General features: G+C 56.6%; 1 protein-coding gene across 7 annotated transcripts in view; it reads left to right on the top strand.

Annotated features, from left to right (window-relative positions):
- Positions 1–21,404, top strand: part of SRGAP2 (SLIT-ROBO Rho GTPase activating protein 2) — a 140,828-nt gene that overhangs the window by 69,421 nt on the left and 50,003 nt on the right. For all 7 annotated transcript variants that reach the window (XM_068159639.1, XM_068159638.1, XM_068159637.1 and 4 more), the window contains 3 exons: positions 11,419–11,481; positions 17,428–17,643; positions 19,483–19,611. In XM_068159639.1, coding sequence (XP_068015740.1) covers positions 11,419–11,481; positions 17,428–17,643; positions 19,483–19,611 — 408 coding nt within the window. The remainder of the gene's footprint in view (positions 1–11,418; positions 11,482–17,427; positions 17,644–19,482; positions 19,612–21,404) is intronic.

Here is a 21,404-nt window from a genome sequence, read left to right as displayed (position 1 = left end):
CTCAGGTTGCCCCAGGGGAGGTTTAGGTTGGACATCAGAGCTATCTTCTTGGCTGAAAGGGCTCTCAAAGCTTGGCACAAGCTGCCCAGGGAGGTGGTTGAATGCCCAGCCCTGGAGGTGATGGAAAGCCAGAGGGAGGTGGTGCTGAGGGCCATGGTTTAGCATCAGCCCTGGCAGAGTTAGAGAATGGTTGGACTGGATGTACTGTGCTCAGCACTGCTTAGGCCACAGCTGAGTCCTGTGTCCAGTCCTGGGCTCCTCAGCTTAGGAAAGATGCTGAGATGCTGGAAGGTGTCCAGAGAAGGGCAACAGAGCTGGGGAGGGGTCTGGAGCACAGCCCTGGGAGGAGAGGCTGAGGGAGCTGGGGTTGCTTAGCCTGGAGAAGAGGAGGCTCAGGGGAGACCTTCTTGCTGTCTGCAACTCCCTGAAGGGAGGTTGGAGCCAGGTGGGGGTTGGTCTCTTCTCTCAGGCAAGCAGCACCAGAACAAGAAGACACAGTCTCAAGCTGTGCCAGGGGAGGTTTAGGCTGGATGTCAGCAAGCGAGAGATTGGCCCTTGGGATGTGCTGCCCAGGGAGGTGGTGGAGTCCCCATCCCTGGAGGTGTTTAGGAAGAGCCTGGATGAGGCACTTGGTGCCATGGTGTAGTTGATTAGGTGGTGTTGGAGGATAGCTTGGCCTGGATGATCTCAAAGGTCTTTTCCAACCTGGTTAAGTCTAGTCTGGTCTATTCTCTCTTCAAGGGTTTTGCCAACCAAAATGATTCTGTGATACTTGAATAAAAGAGCAGCTGACAGGCCCAGGAGCAGTGGGCACCAACAGGGAGCCAGGAGGCTCTGTCTGAAGATGAGGAGAAACTTGCTTGGTGTGAGGGTGGCAGAGCCCTGGAGCAGGCTGCCCAGAGAGGCTGTGGAGTCTCCTCATGTGCAGAGCTTCCAACCCCCCCTGGCCATTGTGCTCCTGGGCAAGCTGCTGTGGGAACCCTGCTGGAGCAGGGGGTTGACCTCCAGAGGTCCCTTCCAGCCTCCCCCTGCTGGGATTCAGTGTTCAGGCTTGGGCCAAGCAGTTCAGTTGTGCAAAGGGCTCAGCAGTGTTGGTGGTCAAGCTTGGCTGGATCTGCCTTGAAATCAGTGACCTCCTGAGGGGGCAGTGGTGGTGCCTGCAGTGCACTCAGCTTTCCAGAGGGTTTGTCTTGGCAAGGTTTGGGCCTGTGGTGTCCCCAGGAGCCTGCCTGCTCTGTGGCTCTGCCTTGTGCACCACTTCTGGTCATGCCTCAGGCTGAAGAGGTTCCCCTCCAGGGCTCTGTCCCCATGTGGAGGGTCTTATTTGTTGGAGTGTTAGGTGGAAGCTTGCCAGCCACTTCAAAGGTATCTTTGCTGATAAGAGCAGCCCTGCTTGCTGCCAGAGCCAGCACTGAAGTGGGGCTGGATGTGCAGCGTGTGTCAGGCCTGCTTCTCCCTGCCTCTCGGTTTGCTCTCCCTGCTAAACCTTGCTGTGTTTCCAGCAGCACAGCTCTGCTGTGCTTCTGACCTGGGGCTCCTTGCAGCAGTGTTCCCTGGGGGGCTCCCAGGAGATGCTCAGAGCAGGCCCCCTTCCCTGCCCTGCTTTGTCCCTTGCTGGGGAGCCCAGGGGCACACAGGGGGAGGCAGTGGTTGTCCTCCTGGCGCTCCTTGACGCTGCTCTCCCGGCTTCGGTCCTGAGATTCCTGGGGAGGAAAAGCTCCAAAGGAACAGAGGACACAAAAATTGAGGCTTGGAGATTTGCCTTCTGATGGTGGTAAGGAGGGGGGAAAAAAAATGCCATCAACTCCCAGGCTGCAGAGTGTTTGATGTGAAGTGAAACACCCACAGAGAGTTTGGCTGCGAGCCTCGCGGTGATCAGGGAGGGAAGAGAGTGATCAATCCTCTGAAGGGCTCTCTGCCTGAGCTGACCTACTTTCCAGTGGCTCTTCCTCTCTCCTTGCTGCACTGGGACCCAAAAGCTGGAGCTGCAGCCTGCACAGCAGAGTAGAGCAGAATGGAATTAGCCAGCTTGGAAAAGGCCTTGGAGATCATCGAGTCAGCAGCCCAGGGAGGTGGTGGAGTCCCTGTCCCTGGAGGGGTTCAGGAGGGGATTGAATGTGGCACTTGGAGCCATGGGTTAGTTAGTCAGGAGGTGTTGGGTGACAGCTTGGACTTGATGATCTCTGAGGCCTCTTCCAACCTTATTGATTCTATGATTTTAAGTCCAACCTCTCACCCAGCACCATCTGATCAACCACACCATGGCACCAAGGGCCTCATCCAGGCTCTTCCTAAACACCTCCAGGGATGGACTCCACCACCTCCCTGTGCAGCACATCCCAAGGGCCAGCTTCTTTTGCTGGGAAGAACTTCTTCCTCACCTCCAGCCTAAACCTCCCCTGGCACAGCTTGAGACTGTGTCCTCTTGTTCTGGTGCTGGGTGCCTGGGAGAAGAGACCAACCCCCAGCTGGCTCCAACCTCCCTTCAGGGAGTTGGAGAGAGCAAGAAGGTCTCCCCTGAGCCTCCTCTTCTGCAGGCTAAGCAACCCCAGCTCCCTCAGCCTCTCCTCCCAGGGCTGTGCTCCAGACCCCTCCCCAGCTTTGTTGCCCTTCTCTGGACACCTTCCAGCAGCTCAACCTCTTTCCTAACCTGAGGAGCCTTGGTTTGTGCTTTCTGCAGCCCTGCTCTCGCTGGCAGCCTGCAGTCACTCAGACATGGCCAGAGAAGGGCAACAAAGCTGGGGAGGGGTCTGGAGCCACAGCCCTGGGAGGAGAGGCTGAGGGAGCTGGGGTTGCTTAGCCTGCAGAAGAGGAGGCTCAGGGGAGACCTCATTGCTCTCTCCAACTCCCTGCAGGGAGGCTGAGTGAGAGGCTGTTGTGGGACAATTCTGGGCTTGATTTGGGGCTTGATTTCCTGGGGGGGGGTGGGGCAGGGAAGAAGCTGGCAGCAGGGCTGCTGAGGAGCATCCCTGAGCTCAGTAGGGCTGGCAGCAGTGGGCCATGGTCTGGTGTGGCAGTGGCTGCTCAGGGCACAGCCTTGTGCTGCACTAAGGAGAATTCCTTGTCAGTGACATAGTGGTGAAACAAATCAGTGCTGAAATGGTGGAGGGAAGGGAGAGAATAGAGCTGGGCTTTAAATGGGGCTGGCCAAGGCATAATGGAGCATTAAGCTGGAAAGGCATGAGCTAGCACCCAAAGTATGCCTGTGCCTTGGAGGGCAGAGTTTGGTGCTCTGAGCTTTTGCTTTACCTTCTGGAGAGTTGGAAGCTTTGGAGTTGCAAGCTTGTAGGGGTTTGAAGCTGTAGAGGAAGGCTGAACAGGAAGCCTGATCCTGTGGCACCATCCCCAAGCACTGCTGGGGAGAAGGCAGAGGGAGAAGCCTGGGTGCAGCTTGCAGAGGCTGCAGGCAGGGCAGCCCTGGGAGGACTTCATGTGGAGTGTGAGGCACATCCATCACACATGGGATTGACTGGGCAGTGGTCCCCAGTGCTCCCTTGCTGGTGCTGAGCTTACACCAGCAGCATTGGTACCCCAGCAGTGGTCCCCAGTGCTCCCTTGCTGGTGCTGAGCTTACACCAGCAGCATTGGTGCCCCAACAGTGGTCCCCAGTGCTCCCTTGCTGGTGCTGAGCTTACCCCAGCAGTGGTCCCCAGTGCTCCCTTGCTCGTGCTGAGCTTGCCTCAGCAGTGGTCCCCAGTGCTCCCTTGCTCGTGCTGAGCTTGCCCCAGCAGTGGTCCCCAGTGCTCCCTTGCTGGTGCTGAGCTTACCCCAGCAGTGGTCCCCAGTGCCCCCTTGCTGGTGCTGAGCTTACCCAAGCAGCATTGGTACCCCAGCAGTGGTCCCCAGTGCTCCCTTGTTGGTGCTGAGCTTGCCCCAGCAGTGGTCCCCAGTGCTCCCTTGCTGGTGCTGAGCTTACCCCAGCAGTGGTCCCCAGTGCTCCCTTGCTGGTGCTGAGCTTACCCCAGCAGTGGTCCCCAGTGCTCCCTTGCTGGTGCTGAGCTTACACCAGCAGCATTGGTACCCCAGCAGTGGTCCCCAGTGCTCCCTTGCTGGTGCTGAGCTTACACCAGCAGCATTGGTGCCCCAACAGTGGTCCCCAGTGCTCCCTTGCTGGTGCTGAGCTTACCCCAGCAGTGGTCCCCAGTGCTCCCTTGCTCGTGCTGAGCTTGCCTCAGCAGTGGTCCCCAGTGCTCCCTTGCTCGTGCTGAGCTTGCCCCAGCAGTGGTCCCCAGTGCTCCCTTGCTGGTGCTGAGCTTACCCCAGCAGTGGTCCCCAGTGCCCCCTTGCTGGTGCTGAGCTTACCCAAGCAGCATTGGTACCCCAGCAGTGGTCCCCAGTGCTCCCTTGTTGGTGCTGAGCTTGCCCCAGCAGTGGTCCCCAGTGCTCCCTTGCTGGTGCTGAGCTTACCCCAGCAGTGGTCCCCAGTGCCCCCTTGCTGGTGCTGAGCTTGCCCCAGCAGCATCTCCTGAGCTCCAGGCTGCCTTTGCCTGGCTCCCTGCCACCTCCCCGGGGGCTCAGGGGGGATGTTGCCCCCCGGGCCTGGAGCTGCAGGGGCACCAAAGGTTGTCAGCATTCCTCCAGCTCTCGGATTCGTTCTCCTCCCCCCCCAGATGCTTGGGAGCTGAGGTCGCTGATGGGTGCTGGAATGTGGAACGGCCCAGCCAGCGCTGCCCTGCAGCCCAAAGAACATCTTGATTGCATTAGAGGGGAGGTGGAGGGCTGCAGGGCTGGAACAAAGAGGCTGTTGAGGAGCTGGCACCAGCCTGCTGGGAGTGCATGTTCCAGGCTAAGGGGTGGCAGCAACCTCCAGCTCTGCACATGCTGCCTGTGCCCTCCCTGCTGGGACAAAGGGGGGGCTGCTGCTCTGTGCCCCTGCACATGCAGGGCAGCTCCTCTGCCTTGGCTGGGCTGGAGGGAAGGCTTGAGAGAAGCAGCTGGGAGAAGGCAGTTTGGCCTTCTGGTACCTGAAGGGACAGAGTGGAACTCAAACCCCTCCTGGAGGTGTTCCTGGGTGCTCTGCTCTGGGTGATCCTGCCTGAGTGGCAGGGTTGGACTGGCTGAGCTCTCCAGGTGCCCTCCAGGAGCAGAATAGAATGAACCAGGTTGGAAGAGACCTTTGAGGTCATCCAGCTGCAGTGGCTCTTCCTCTCTCCTTGCTGCACTGGGACCCAAAAGCTGGAGCTGCAGCCTGCACAGCAGAGTAGAGCAGAATGGAGTTAGCCAGCTTGGAAAAGACCTTGGAGGTCATCAAGTCAGCAGCCCAGGGAGGTGGTGGAGTCCCTGTCCCTGGAGGGGTTCAGGAGGGGATTGGATGTGGCACTTGGAGCCATGGGTTAGTTAGTCAGGAGGTGTTGGGTGACAGCTTGGACTTGATGATCTCTGAGGCCTCTTCCAACCTTATTGATTCTATGATTTTAAGTCCAACCTATCACCCAGCACCATCTGATCAACTCCACCATGGCACCAAGGGCCTCATCCAGGCTCTTCCTAAACACCTCCAGGGATGGGGACTCCACCACCTCCCTGGGCAGCACATCCCCAGGGCCAATCTCTCTTGCTGGGAACAATTTCTTCCTAACATCCAACCTGAACCTCCCCTGGCACAGCTTGAGACTGTGTCCTCTTGTTCTGGTGCTGGCTGCCTGGGAGAAGAGCCCAACCCCCACCTGGCTCCAACCTCCCTTCAGGGAGTTGGAGAGAGCAAGAAGGTCTCCCCTGAGCCTCCTCTTCTGCAGGCTAAGCAACCCCAGCTCCCTCAGCCTCTCCTCCCAGGGCTGTGCTCCAGACCCCTCCCCAGCTTTCTTGCCCTTCTCTGGACACCTTCCAGCAGCTCAGCATCTTTCTTAATCTGAGGGGTCCAAGAAGGAGCTGCAAGAAGGCTGGGGAGGGACTGTGTGCAAGGGCTTGTAGGGGTAGGACAGGGGGCAATGATTTGCAGCTAGAGCAGGGGAGATTGAGGTTGGACATCAGGAAGAAGTTTGTTACTAGGAGGGTGGTGGAGCTTAGGAAGAAGTTCTTCAGTAGGAGGGTGGTGAAGGCTGGAACAGGCTGCCCAGGCTGCCTGGGGGTGTTCAAGGCCAGGCTGAATGAAGCCTTGAGCAGCTGGGAGTAGTTGAGAGGTGTCCCTGCCCATGGCAGGAGGGTTGGAGGAGATCATAGAATCAGTCAGGATTGGAAGGGACCACAAGGATCAGCCAGTTCCAACCCCCCTGCCATGGGCAGGGGCACCCCACACTAGATCAGCCTGGCCACAGCCTCAGCCAGCCTGGGCTTAAGTCACCTCCAGGGCTGGGGCCTCAAGCACCTCCCTGGACAAACCATTCCAGGGCTTCACCACTCTCATGGGGAAGAGCTTCCTCCTCACCCCCAGCCTGAATCTCCCCACCTCCAGCTTCATTCCATCCCCCCTAGTCCTATCACTGCCTGATCTTTGAGCTCCCTTCCAATCTGACTCCTCCTCTGCCTGTCACTTCTCAGGGTCAGCAGGCTCAGCTCTTTTCTCTCAAGCCTCTTTTTGCTCCCTCTTGGAGGAATCAGTCCCAGGAGCAGCATGCAATGAGCAGTGCTGCTTGCACAGCTCTTGTTCTCGTGCCACCTGTGATCTGCCTCTACCTTCACCTCCCTGTAAGGCTCTTTCCAGTCCAGCAGCCTGGCCCTTGGCTTTCTGCAGAGCTCATTTGAGAGCACAAAAGAGTTTTGTGTCGTGACAATTTGGCACTTGCCCTCCTGCCTCTGCTCTCTCTCCTCCCAACCTGCATGTGCATTAAAATACTCATTTTCATCTGGCTGGCACATAATTGATGCCTCAGCAGTTTGCACAGTCAGTGAGCACTCTGATGCAAGGAGCTAAGCAAAGGGCCTTGAAAAGAGCTTGGCTGAGAGGCAGCTGATTGGTGCAGGCCAGGCAGTGGCAGCAGCACAGCCAAGCAGTGCTGCTGAAAAGCTCCTTCTGTGTGAAGAGTTCAGTGCTCAGGGCACTTAAAGCAGACCCAGGCAGTCACTTCCATTCATCATCAGTGCTGAGGAAAAGGCAGGCAGAAAATCTCTGCCACTTCCCCCCCCCATCACTGCAGCTGTTGCAGCTTTTATTCTAGGGGGGTGGGGGAAAAAAAACCCAACACACCAAACTAGAGAGGGTTTGGGTCTGTGAACTCCTGGAGATTGGGAATCACAGAATCCCCAAGGTTGGGAGAGAGCTCCAAGCTCATCAAGCCCAACCTGGCACCACAGACCTCATGACTAAACCATCCCATCCCTTCCCTCCAGCCTGTCTGCTGCACCACACAGCTTGGTGTCAGCAGCAAACCTGCTGAGGGTGCACTCAATGCCACTCTCCATGGCACCCACAGAGATGTTGACCAAGCCTGGTCCCAGGACTGATCCCTGAGGGACTCTGCTTGTCCCTGGCCTCCCCTGGGACATGGAGCCATTGCCAGCCACTCTTTGGGTGCTGCCATCAAGCCAGTTCCTTATCCATCTGGTGGTCCAGACCAGTTTGTCTGCAGTACCTCCTGATCTCCTTCTTTTCCTGAGCTTTGTAGGCATAAATGATCTTGAACCTGTCTCCAAGGGCTCAGAATCATAGAATCAAGGTTGGGAAAGACCTCAGAGATCATCAAGTAGATGCTGGAGCCTTCTAAACACACCAAGCATGGAGGTTCAAGCAGGCAAACACTGCCTTGGGAGGGAGTGAAGGAGCACTGTGTAAAGGAATCAAGGTCTTTTTGTTCCATGCAGCAGCAGAAGAAGAATTTGCACTTGCTAATTAGTGGGGAAAATGTGGGCAAAACCCACCCCCCCCCAGGTGATGAGTGTGTAAAGCTGCCTGGCTGTTGGTGAGTTCATAGTAGTATCATAGTAGCAGTCAGGGTTGGAAGGGACCACAAGGATCAGCCAGTTCCAACCCCCTGCCATGGGCAGGGACACCCCACACTAGATCAGCCTGGCCACAGCCTCATCCAGCCTGGCCTTAAACACCTCCAGGGCTGGGGCCTCGACCACCTCCCTGGACAACCCATCCCAGGGCTTCACCACTCTCATGGGGAAGAACTTCCTCCTCACCTCCAGCCTGAATCTCCCCACCTCCAGCTTCATTCCATTCCCCCTAGTCCTAGCACTACCTGAGATCCTGAGCAGTCCCTCCCCAGCCTTCCTGGAGCCCCCTTCAGATACTGGAAGGCCACAATGAGGTCACCTCGGAGCCTTCTCTTCTCCAGACTGCACAGCCCCAACTCCTTCAGTCTGTCCTCAGCAGAGCAGCTCCAGCCCTCTGATCATCCTCCTGGCCCTGCTCTGGACACCTTCCAGCACCTCCAGATCCCTCTTGCCATAGGGGCTCCAGAGCTGGAGGCAGGACTCCAGGTGGGGTCTCCCCAGAGCTGAGCAGAGGGGGAGAATCACCTCCCTTGCCCTGCTGGCCACACTTCTCCTGCTGCAGCCCAGGATCTGCTTGGCTTTCTGGGCTGCAAGTGCAGACTGAGAGCTCCTGGTGAGCTTCTCCTCCCCCAGCACCCCCAAGGCTCTCTCCTCAGGGCTGCTTTCCAGCCAGTCCCTGCCCAGCCTGGATTTGTGCCTGGGATTGCCTCCCCCCAGCTGCAGGACCCTGCCCTTGGTCTTGTTGCACCTCCTGAGGTTGGCTTGTGCCCAGCTCTGCAGCCTGTCCAGGTCCCTCTGGATGGATCCTTTCCCTCCAGCCTGTCCAGGTCCCTCTGGATGGATCCTTTCCCTCCAGCCTGTGTCTGCTACACCACACACTCTGGAGGGAAGGGTGGCCAGTTGGAAGTGTTAGTGTGGAGAGGAGATGTCTGCTCCCTTCTTGGCCTTCTCCAGTGGTAGGAGATTGAACACATCCCAGTGCCAGGTCCTGCACTTTGGTCTTAGCAACCCCAGGCAGTGCTGCAGGCTGGGGGCAGAGTGGCTGGAGAGCAGCCAGGCAGAGAGGGACCTGGGGGTGCTGGTCAATGGTAGGCTGAACATGAGGCAGCAGTGTGCCCAGGTGGCCAAGAAGGCCAAGGGCATCCTGGCCTGCATCAGGAGCAGTGTGGCCAGCAGGAGCAGGGAGGTCATTGTGCCCCTGTACACTGGCTGCCTGGCTCCTGTGTAGCCCAAAGAGAGGCGTCACAGATTGGTCTGGGTTGGAAGGGGTCTTAAAGCTTGTCCAGCTCCAAGCCCCCTGCCATGGGCAGGGACACCTCCCACCAGGGCAGGTTGCTCAAGGCCTCATCCAGCCTGGCCTTGAGCACCTCCAGGCAGGGAGCATCCACAGCCTCCCTGGGCAGCCTGTGCCAGTGTCTTCCCCACCCTCCCTGTGAGGAAAAGGTCTGGAGAATGATGTCCATTTGGGGAGGATTTTTAGGTTGGGCATCAGAAGAAAACTTCTGCCCTGAAAGGGTTCTCAAAGCCTGGCCCAGGCTGCCCAGGAGGAGGTGCTTGAATCCCCATCCCTGGAGGTGCTCAGGAGACACAGAGCTGTTGTGCTGAGGGCCATGGGGTAACCCCAGGCTTGGCAGAGTTAGGGAGTCGTTGGACTTGATCTGGAAAGGGCTTTTCCCAGCCTAAATCATTCTTGGAGTCTTCAGTGACCAAGAGAGGAAACATCTGGTGGGGTCTCACTGTAGCTCCATAGCTTTTAATCCTCCAGGCAGTGCAGGCTGCAGGATGTCAGTTGTCTGACAGATGCAGAGGGTTTTCTTGGTGCTGCCTTGTGCTCCTGCTCTGGGGAAAGAGGATCTGTGAAGGTGTCTGTGGGTGAGGCTGGAGTGGAGCTGCACCTTTGCTCTCCTTGGGAAGCTTTTTGATGTCTCTCAGGTCCTCAGCTTTTTCTCCTGGAGGCTCTTCAGAATGCAAGCAGTGGCAGCTTGAGCATGAAATGCTGTCTGCCATGGAGGGGAGGTGAATGGTGCCACTCAGCTCATTAAGGAAGTCTCTCTGCCCTCCTTTGCATAGGGGCTTGGTTGCATGAGAACCAGCTCTTCAAAGAGGGCTTTGCATGGGGAGCTGTTGCCCTTGGGAATTAGGGATGAGCCTCTTCAGGCCTCCCAGTGATGTGTGTCAGAAAGCCAGAGGCTTCTCTCTCCCTGTGTCACAGAGTCCCAGCATGGGGTGGGCTGGAAGGGACCTCTGGAGCTCATCCAGCCCAGCCCCTAGTAAGCTGCCCAGGGTCACAATGGCCAGGGGGGGGGTTGGAAGCTCTGCAGAGAAGGAGACTCCACAACCTCTCTGGGCAGCCTGCTGCAGGGCTCCAGCACCCTCCCACCACAGAGGTTTCTCCTGCTGTTCAGATGGAGCCTCCTGGGTTCCAGGTTGTGCCCACTGCTCCTGCCTCTGGACACCACTGACAAGAGCCCTGCCCCATCCTCTTGCCCCCCACCCTTTAACACCTCAAAGATCTAAGAAGTTCTTCACTGTGAAGGTGGTGGAGGCCTCATCCCTGAAACCATTGCAGGTCAGGTTGATTGGGGCTGTGAGCAGCCTGCTCTGGTTGGGGATGTCCCTGCTGGCTGCAGGGGGGTTGGACTGGAGGAGCTTTAAGGGTCCCTTCCAACCCAACCCATTCATGACTCTAGGATCATCAAGTCCAGCTCTAGGATCTTGGCAGAGCTCAGCAGCCTCATTTCTTCAGGAGCCCTTCTGCTGGGCTGGCACTGGCAGCTTGTGGGGGGTGTGGTGAAGGGACACAGGGATTATCCTCAAGGAGCAAGGCTGGGAGGGCAGGCAGGCTGCAAGTGAGGTGCAAGGAAGGGGCAGCAGAAGTGCCTGGGAGAAGAAGGTGGTGGCTGCCTCCAGCACAGCCTCAGGCTGGCTTTGGTGCCATCAGCAGAAGTGTTGGCTGCTTTGTGATGTGCTCCATGCAGGAGAATCATTCCTCTGGGCTCTTCCCTCAGCCTCCACACCAGGCTGTCCTGGACTCACACTCTTGCTTGAGCCTGCTGCAAGGGGCAAACCTCTCTGGTTCCAGGCCTGGAATGTTGCAGATTCCCCTTGCCCTGGAGGCTTCCCTGGCTCCACACCTCCTAACATTCAGCTTGTTAAGAGTTTGTGCAGCTGGGCTCTAAGTGGCCCTGGGCTTTGCCAGCATGGATTGTGGTGCTTAACTGAGCCTGAGGTCTTGGTGGATGTGGAGCCTGCTGACTCCTTCCTTCCCTCCCTGCCTCCTCCTTCCTTCCCTCCCTGCCTCCCCCTTCCTTCCCCTGCCTCCTCCTTCCTTCCCCTGCCTCCTCCTTCCTTCCCTCCCTGCCTCCTCCTTCCTTCCCTCCCTGCCTCCTCCTTCCTTCCCTCCCTGCCTCCTCCTTCCTTCCCTCCCTGCCTCCTCCTTCCTTCCCTCCCTGCCTCCTCCTTCCTTCCCTCCCTGCCTCCTCCTTCCTTCCCTCCCTGCCTCCTCCTTCCCCAACTAACTCTGCTTTCTCTGTTTTGTTGCAGAGCAAGGAGGTTGGCCTGCAGCTCCAGGAAGACTTGATGAAGGTCTTGAATGAGCTCTACACGGTAAATCCAACTGAGTCCTTGTCCTCCTTTCAGGCAGGAGGAAGAAGCAGCTGAGTCCTCCCAGCCCTGCTGCCCCAGCAGAGGCTGAGCACCAAGACTGATGAATGTCTGCAGGCTTTGCAGTGGGGGGCAGCTTGTGTCCTGCAGCCTGTGAAGCACCATAAATATCACTCATGGGCTTGGTTCCACTCTGTCCTTAGGTTGTTTCAGCTCTCTGAGGGCTGGCTCCACTTCCCAAAGGTCTCACCTTCATGGACAGCTGCTACTAGCTGCAGGGTTGGCCTTGAAGAGAGACATTAGAGTTGTTTCCACTCGTGCTCAGGGTTCTTCAGGCCTGGCTTTGTGTGGCCTGAGGGTACCAAAGGCATCAATGTCATGCTCAGGGGGTTTCAGGCCTGGTTTTGTGTGGCCTGAGGGTACCAAAGGCATCAACATCCTGCTCAGGGTTCTTCAGGCCTGGTTTTGTGTGGCCTGAGGGTACCAAAGGCATCAACATCCTGCTCAGGGTTCTTCAGGCCTGGTTTTGTGTGGCCTGAGGGTACCAAAGGCATCAACATCCTGCTCAGGGTTCTTCAGGCCTGGTTTTGTGTGGCCTGAGGGTACCAAAGGCATCAATGTCATGCTCAGGGGTCTTCAGGCCTGGTTTTGTGTGGTCTGAGGGTACCAAAGGCATCAACACAGCTCCAGTTGGGGGGGCAGGCACCCCACTGTGTTTATGTCTTCCTCAGTTCCTTGAAGCAAAACCTTTCCCTTCAGAGTGATAGTTTCCCATCTGTGCTGTTTGGTTCTTGGTATAGCCATGGGAGACACCAGGGTGGAGACCCTGCCTTGGGAAGGAGAACTTCATGAAGTTCCTGGACTGCAGAGTAGGTTGGGAGTAGCTCCCAAGCAGGAGACTTGGGGGTGTTGATTGCTGAGCAGCTCCCCTGGGCAGCACATTCCAATGAGCAATCTCTCTCTCTGTGTAGAACTTCTTCCTCACCTCCAGCCTAAACCTTCCCTGGCACAGCTTGAGACTGTGTCCTCTTGTTCTGGTGCTGGGTGCCTGGGAGAAGAGACCAACCCCCACCTGGCTCCAACCTCCCTGCAGGGAGTTGCAGAGAGCAAGGAGGTCTCCCCTGAGCCTCCTCTTCTGCAGGCTAAGCAACCCCAGCTCCCTCAGCCTCTCCTCCCAGGGCTGTGCTCCAGACCCCTCCCCAGCTTTGTTGCCCTTCTCTGGACACCTTCCAGCATCTCAACATCTTTCCTAACCTGAGGCACCCAGAACTGGACACAGGACTCAAGGTGTGGCCTGAGCAGTGCTGAGCACAGGGCAGAATGACCTCCCTGCTCCATGTTCAGCTCCATGTTCAGCTCCTGTTGGACTGCAGCAGGACACCTCAATAACATCATCCCAGCATTCATGAAGACCCTGTTGTGATTGGATTTATTTCAGATGAACTCCCCCCCTCTCCCCCCCAGGTCCCTATTTCACCTCAGCTTGAACCAGCTCCATTTTAGGGGGCAGAAAGGGGAGATGGATGCCTGCTCTCTTGTTCTGCAGCTCTCAGCTACAAAGGGATGCTGTGTTGAAACATGAAAAGAGAAACATGGACACAGCCAGTGGTAAAGAGAGACTTGCTGAATAATTTACACCCCCACTTGCAGCTCCTGCATATGCTCAGACTATAAAGCAGGCATTGATTAGCCTGGGTGCAAAATGGGCTTCTTTCCCTCCCCCCCATTGCTGAAAGTGGAATTGGCAGAAAGCAGAAGAGGCAGAGAGAGTAAAGCAGCAGTGGGATGGTTTGGGTTTCATCCTGCTGGGGCTGCCACCTTGGCTCTGTCCCAGGGTTGGTGATGGGGGGCAAGAGCCCAGGCAAGGCCTGGCTGCTGCACAGGGTAGCTCAGGATAAGAGGCTTCATGGAACCAGGGGATGCCTTGGGTGGGAAGGGACCTCTAGAGGCCAGGGAATGGACTGGGTTGGAAGGGAGCTCCAAAGCTCATCCAGTCTCACCCCCTCTGCAGTCAGCAGGGACTTGTTCCACCAGGGCAGGGTGCTCAGAGCCCTGCTGAGCCTCACCCTGAGTGACTCCAGGGATGGCTTCCATCACCTTTCCTGGGAAACTTGCCTGGTGATACCAATCCTCAGTGTTTCACCTGGGCAGGGGCACCCAGAGCCCTGCTGAGCCTCACCCTGAGTGTCTCCAGGGATGGCTTCCATCACCTTTCCTGGGAAACTTCTCTGGTGATACCAATCCTCAGTGTTTCACTTGGACAGGGTCACCCAGAGCCCTGCTGAGCCTCACCCTGAGTGTCTCCAGGGATGGCTTCCATCACCTTTCCTGGGAAACTTCTCTGGTGATACCAATCCTCAGTGTTTCACCTGGGCAGGGGCACCCAGAGCCCTGCTGAGCCTCACCTTGGGAGTCTCCAGGGATGGCTTCCATCACCTTTCCTGGGAAACTTCTCTGGTGATACCAATCCTCAGTGTTCCACCTGGGCAGGGGCACCCAGAGCCCTGCTGAGCCTCACCTTGGGAGTCTCCAGGGATGGCTTCCATCACCTTTCCTGGGAAACTTCTCTGGTGATACCAATCCTCTGTTTCACCTGGGCAGGGGCACCCAGAGCCCTGCTGAGCCTCACTTTGGGAGTCTCCAGGGATGGCTTCCATCACCTTTCCTGGGAAACCTCTCTGGTGATACCAATCCTCAGTGTTTCACCTGGGCAGGGGCACCCAGAGCCCTGCTGAGCCTCACCTTGAGTCACCCCAACCACCTCCCTGGGCAACCACACAGCTAGAGAGGAATATCCTGGGAAAGAAGTGGGATTGTTTTTCTGGTGGCTTTGGGGGTGACAGAACAGGAGGACAAGGCCTGAAATTGTGCCAGGAGAGGTTCAGGTTGGAGATGAGGAAACATTTCTTTTGCTGCCAGAGTGGTCAGGGATTGGATCTGGCTGAGCAGAGAGGTGGTGGAGTCCCCAGCCCTGGAGGGCTTCAAGAAACCTGGGGCCATGGCACTTGGGGCCATGGTGGTGTGGGGTTGCTGGTTGGATTTGATGCTCTTAGAGGCATTCTTCACCCCCAAGCAATCCTTTTGTCAGCCTTAGCTCCCTGCATGAGGCAGCTTCCCTACCCTTCCCTTTCCTTTCCTTTTGGTCTTGTGTTTCCTTTTAACAAGGGGAAATAGCTGTGTGCCAGGAGGTGAAGGGCAGACAGTGGAGTTCCATCACTCACAGCCCCAGAACCCATCACACCTTCACCCTGCTGCCAGGGCAGGACCTCTGCCCCAGGCTGCTCAGCCTGCATGTACACAACACTCCTTTGGCCTTCAGAAGAGCCAAGGTTGATGCTTGGGTGGCTGGGAGCTGCTAACTGAAGGCCCCTCTGCAGGCCATGCTTTTTTCAGCCCACCCCCAGGGACCTGGGGGTGCTGGTTGAGAGTAGGCTGAACATGAGCCTGCAGTGTGCCCAGGGAGCCAAGAAGGCCAAGGGCATCCTGGCCTGCATCAGAAACAGTGTGGCCAGCAGGAGCAGGGAGGTCATTGTGCCCTGTGCTCAGCACTGCTGAGGCCACACCTTGAGTCCTGTGTCCAGTTCTGGGCTCCTCAATTTAAGGACATTGAGCTGCTGGAAGGTGTCCAGAGAAGGGCAAGAAAGCTGGGGAGGGGTCTGGAGCACAGCCCTGTGAGGAGAGGCTGAGGGAGCTGGGGTTGCTTAGCCTGGAGAAGAGGAGGCTCAGGGGAGACCTCATTGCTCTCTCCAACTCCCTGCGTTGTAGCCAGGTGGGGGTTGGTCTCTTCTCCCAGGCAAGCAGCACCAGAAGAAGAGGACACAGTCCCAAGCTGTGCCAGGGGAGGTTCAGGCTGGAGGTGAGGAGAAAGTTCTTCCCAGCAAGAGAGATTGGCCACTGGGATGTGCTGCCCAGGGAGGTGGTGGAATCCTCATCCCTGGAGGTGTTCCGGAGGAGACTGGATGGGGTGCTTGGTGCCATGGGTTAGTTGTTAAGGTGGTGTTGGGTGAGAGGTTGGACTTGATGATATCCAAGGTCTCTTCCAGCCTGGTTAATTCTATTCCTATTCCATTCTTATTCCACTTCCATTCCCATTCCCATTCCACTTCCATTCCTATTCCACTTCCATTCCTATTCCACTTCCATTCCTATTCCTATTCCATTCCCATTCCTATTCCCATTCCTATTCCATTCCTATTCCTGTTCTGTTCTAGAGCAGGCCCCAGGTCTCCTGGAGCAAAAGGCCCCAACTCTTCTCAGTGTTTCTGTTCAGTGAGGTGAACAGCAACCCTTTGTTTGTTCATTCACTTATCCCCTCCTTGATTTTTGCCTCTCAGCTGTGACTGCAACAAGCCACAGCCAGGCTGCTTTGTGCAGCCATGCTCCTCAGGCTTGAGGATTTGCATACAGGCTCCTCCAGACCTGTGATGTCTGAAGGACTTGATTCATCCAGATGAAAGGCTGCTAGGGCATCCCTGCTGCAGCCCTACCTGCTGATGAAAAGCTCTCTGCTCTTCCAGCCTTGCCATCTAATTGCCTTTGAACAGGCTGGATTCAGCCTCTGCCTTCTTGTTGCTGTTTTGGAGGGGGTTGGCTTCTGACTCCTTGATTGGATTGTACAAGAAGGCACATGCCAGGGTGGAAACAAAGGAGCAGCTGCACAAATCATCCACTTTGATTTCAGATCTGTTTGAAGAGCCTCACTTCCCACTCCTGCACCTTCTGCTGGGCTTTCTGGGGAGATGTGACACTTCCTGGAGTGTTCTGCTGGCTGAAGTGTTTGCAACCAGCAAGCAGATCTGACTGGTTTGCACAAGCCCAGTGTGGTGGAGGGGGGGTTGGGAAGGCTCTCTAGAGATCAGCCAGTCCATCCCCCCCAAGCAGGGGCACCCACAGCAGCTTGCCTGGGGTCCAGGGGGGGTTGGAAGCTCTGCAGAGGAGGAGACTCCACCACCTCTCTGGGCAGCCTGCTGCAGGGCTCCAGCAGCCTCACAGCAGAGAGGTTTTTCATGGTGGAACCTCCTGAGTTCCAGATTGTGCCTGTTGCTGGGCACCTCTGCCAAGTGCCTGGCTCCATCCTCTTGGCCCCCACCCTTTAAGCTCTTGCTGAGTATTGCTCAGATCCCCTCTGGGGCTGCTCCTCCCCAGGCTCAGCAGTCCATTATTTTGCATTCAGTGCTGGTCAGCTGCTCTGAGATGGATCTGTCACAGGAACCTGGGGTCTGGGGCAGTCTGTTGACCTAATTAAACCCCCCCAAAAAGGGTCTGAGGATGGGATTGCTTTCTTAGGATGCTTTTTTTTCCCTAAGCCAAGCATTTTGTAAGCTTCCATCTGAGGTTTTTTTAACCCCCTCCCTCCTAGCCTGTCAGCTCTGCAGGCTCAGGTATTACTCTTCTTGAGCACAGCCCTGGGAGGAGAGGCTGAGGGAGCTGGGGTTGCTTAGCCTGCAGAAGAGGAGGCTCAGGGGAGACCTCATTGCTCTCTCCAACTCCCTGAAGGGAGGTTGTAGCCAGGTGGGGGTTGGTCTCTTCTCCCAGGCAAGCAGCCCCAGAACAAGAGGACACAGTCTCAAGCTGTGCCAGGGGAGGTTTAGGCTGGAGGTGAGGAGAAAGTTCTCCCCAGAGAGAGTTGTTAGCCACTGGGAGGTGCTGCCCAGGGAGGTGGTGGAGTCCCCATCCCTGGAGATGTTCAAGAGGGGATTGGATGTGGCACTTGGAGCCATGGTTTAGACAGTCAGGAGGTGTTGGGAGACAGCTTGGACTTGATGCTCTCTGAGGCCTTCCCCAGCCTTACTGATTCTATGATTCTGCCTCAGATTTAGCCATGCAGCTGAAGCAAGCAGAACCTCTCTGTGCCTGCTCTGTTGGTTATGTCAACCCATCCCTGCCTTGGCAGCTGGAGCTGGGATCCCCTCTGACTCCTGGGTGTCCTTTTGTTCTTTCCCCCTGCAGGTGATGAAAACCTACCACATGTACAATGCAGACAGCATCAGTGCTCAGAGCAAGCTGAAAGAGGCAGAGAAGCAGGAAGAGAAGCAGATTGGGAAGTCAGTGAAGCAAGAGGACAAGCAGACCCCACGCTCCCCTGACTCCGCTGCCAACGTCAAGTTCGAAGAGAAGCACGTCCGGAGGAGCTCGGTCAAGAAGATAGAGAAGATGAAGGAGAAGGTACAGCCCCAGCTCTGCCCCTGCTCAGCACTGCTCAGGCCACACCTGGAGTCCTGTGTCCACTTCTGGGCCCCTCAGTTTAGCAAAGATGTTGAGATGCTGGAAGGTGTCCAGAGAAGGGCAACAGAGCTGGGGAGGGGTCTGGAGCACAGCCCTGGGAGGAGAGGCTGAGGGAGCTGGGGTTGCTTAGCCTGGAGGAGAGGAGGCTCAGGGGAGACCTTCTTGCTCTCTGCAACTCCCTGAAGGGAGGTTGTAGCCAGGTGGGGGTTGGTCTCTTCTCCCAGGCACCCAGCAGCAGAACAAGAGGACACAGTCTCAAGCTGTGCCAGGGGAGGTTTAGGCTGGAGGGGAGGAAGAAATTGTTCCCAGCAAGAGAGATTGGCCTTTGGGATGTGCTGCCCAGGGAGGTGGTGGAGTCCCCATCCCTGGAGGTGTTTAGGAAGAGCCTGGATGAGGCCCTTGGTGCCATGGTTTGGTTGATCAGATGGTGCTGGGTGATAGGTTGGACTCTGTGATCTCAAAGGTCTCCCCTCTCCCTCTCCCTCTCCCTCTCCCTCTCCCTCTCCCTCTCCCTCTCCCTCTCCCTCTCCCTCTCCCTCTCCCTCTCCCTCTCCCTCTCCCTCTCCCTCTCCCTCTCCCTCTCCCTCTCCCTCTCCCTCTCCCTCTCCCTCTCCCTCTCCCTCTCCCTCTCCCTCTCCCTCTCCCTCTCCCTCTCCCTCTCCCTCTCCCTCTCCCTCTCCTCTTACTGCTGGAGGGGAGGGGACTTGGCAGCAGCTCAGCACAGGAGCTGCTGAGTTCCCTCCTTGGTGACATTCACATGCAAGGCTCAAAGTTTTAAGTGTTTAGGCAAGGGGAGCAGTAGTAAGAGAAGGAACAAGAGGTGCAAGCTGGAGCATAGAAGGTTCCACCTCAACATGAGGAGAAACTTCCTCACAGTGAGGGTGACAGAGGCCTGGGGCAGGCTGCCCCCAGAGGTTGTGGAGTCTCCTTCTCTGGAGACTTTCCAGACCTGCCTGGATGCATTCCTGTGTGAGCTACCCTGGGTTGATCCTGCTCTGGCAGGGGGGTTGGACTGGCTGATCTCTGGAGGTCCCTTCCAGCCTCTGACATTCTGTGATGCAAGCTGGCACCAGGTTTCTTGCAGGACAGGCAGATTTTGTCTTGTCTCAGGGTTAGAGGCATGGCCAAGAGCCTAGGAGGAGGCTGGGGTGTGAAGGTAGCACCTGGCACCACAGCAGTCGTGGTTCATGTTTCCCTCATGCAGAGGACAAGGCTTAGGTCTCATTTCCCACCAGGCTGGGATCTGAGCTGTGCTACAGGGAGACCAGCAGCCCCAGCCTGCCTTGGTGGGCAGAACCAGTTGCAATCAGTCAGGCAGTGAAGGAGTTCAGCACTAAGACTCCAGCCTGTGGAAAGCAAGGAGTTCCCTTCTGAATTGATCTAGGCTCTGAAAGGACCCAATTCCAGCCTTGGCTTCTGTTGGAACAGGTGGAGTGCAGCCCTTGGAGTACCCATGGGCTTCTGGCAGTCAGTTCAGTGTTGGAGCTGGGCCAGAACCTCTTAAACCCCCACCTTGATCCTTCACTCTTCCCCAGCCCACAGCCTGTTTGAGGAGAAGCCTTGAAGTGCAGAGCTGTGTGGTGTAGCAGTGCTTAAAATCCTTGTGCCTAACTGAGCTAAGCTCCAGGTCCTTGAGTCTGGCCCAAGCTGGAGTCCCCATGAGCAAAACCCAAGGGAGCAGGGGTCAGATGGGTTCAGTGCTCTCTGGTGTCCCTGGGAAGGTTGCTACTGCCTGCTGCACCTCGTTTAACATCTCCTCTGCTTTTGGTTCTCTTTCAGCGCCAAGCAAAGTACACAGAGAACAGACTGAAGGCTATCAAGGCAAGGAATGAGTATCTGCTGGCACTGGAGGCCACCAATGCATCTGTGTTCAAGTATTACATTCATGACCTGTCTGATCTCATTGATGTAAGTGCTGCTGCCTGGGTGCCTGCAGTGACTCCGGGTGCCTGCGGTGACTCTCGCTGCCCTTAACCCTCACCTCTGCCTCTCCTCCTGCAGCAGCTCAGATGCCAGCACAGCTGGGAGCCTCTGTACAGCTGTGCAGTGATGGTCTTGGGTGGGCAGCTTGGAAGGTGCCATCTTTGTGACCAGAGGAGGGCTGTGAAGGTGATCAGAGGGCTGGAGCACCTCCCCTATGGGTTCAGGCTGGCAGAGCTGGGGCTGTTCAGCCTGGGGAAGAGAAGGTTCCAGGGGGACCTTTGAGCAGCCCTCCAGTACCTGAAGGGGGCTACAGGAGAGCTGGAGAGGGACTTTTTTACAAGGGCTTGCAGTGATAGGACAAGAGGAAATGGTTTGAGGCTTGAGGAGGACAGATTGAGGCTGGAGATTAGGAAGAAAGTCTTTCCAGTGAGGGTGGGGAGGCACTGGCACTGGATGGCATCCTGCCTGCCAAGGCCAGCCTGCTGCTCTCCCTGCTGTCAGCACTCCCCAGCAAAGCCTCCTTCATGCCTGGGAGGGAGAGGGAGAGTAATGAGAAGTGTCTCTAGACACAGGCAATAAAGAGCACTCAGCTCACTATTAATTAGCCAGCTATTAGGATACCTCGCAGCGCTTAGCGCTCGTTTGTTCAGCTGATCACCCAACCTCTCCAAGTGCTCTTCTGCTGGGCCTTCACTTCGCTCTCCTTTGGAGGTCAGTGCAAGGGCTTTGCAAAACCCACACCTCCCAGGGTCACACTCAGGCAAGGACTGCTGCACCTAGAGGTGGCTTTCACTTCTGGGAGGCTGTCTCCCAAACCTCCTGGGGCTTTCTACCTGCTGCCTGCTTCAATGAGGGGTGTGTGGGGATTGATTGGCATTTTGGTTAGCTCCTTGGTAAGCTGAAGGGAACATAGCTTTCTCTTGATGCCTTTGGTCCTGAGGGACTGAAAATCAGCAGTTGGAACCAGTGGTGGTTGTGTGGCTTAACAATCTGGCTTTAAAAATCATAGTTTAACTCTTTTCCTTGCTGTGAGCACAGGATGAGAGGGAGTTTTGAAGCACAACCCCCAGATCAGCAGCCAGAAGCAGGGCAGATTATTTGGGTTAAACAAAACCAGGATTGGTTGATTTTTTTCAAGCCAGCTTGGTGACTCTTTTCCTTGCTCTGAGCACAGGATGAGAGGGAGTTTTCAAACACAAAGCCAGAATCAGCAGTTAGAAGCAGTGCAGATGATCTGAGTTAAAGCAAAAATCAGTTGAGATTGAACACATCCAAGTGCCAGGGGCTGCACTTTGGCCACAGCAACCCCAGGCAGTGCTGCAGGCTGGGGGCAGAGTGGCTGAGAGCAGCCAGGCAGAGAGGGACCTGGGGGTGCTGGTTGATAGTAGGCTGAACATGAGCCAGCAGTGTGCCCAGGTGGCCAAGAAGGCCAAGGACATCCTGGCCTGCATCAGGAACAGTGTGGCCAGCAGGAGCAGGGAGCTCATCCTGCCCTGTGCTCAGCACTGCTCAGGCCACACCTTGAGTCCTGTGTCCAGTTCTGGGCTCCTCAGGTTAGGAAAGATGTTGAGATGCTGGAAGGTGTCCAGAGAAGGGCAAGAAAGCTGGGGAGGGGTCTGGGGCACAGCCCTGGGAGGAGAGGCTGAGGGAGCTGGGGTTGCTTAGCCTGGAGAAGAGGAGGCTCAGGGGAGACCTTCTTGCTCTCTGCAACTCCCTGAAGGGAGGTTGGAGCCAGGTGGGGGTTGGTCTCTTCTCCCAGGCAAGCAGCACCAGAACAA

Source organism: Melanerpes formicivorus, unplaced genomic scaffold (genome assembly GCF_026170545.1).
Source record: "Melanerpes formicivorus ecotype bairdi unplaced genomic scaffold, bMelFor1.0.p_v2 SCAF_46, whole genome shotgun sequence".
NCBI lineage: Eukaryota > Metazoa > Chordata > Aves > Piciformes > Picidae > Melanerpes > Melanerpes formicivorus.
This window is presented reverse-complemented; position numbering and strand designations above follow the sequence as displayed.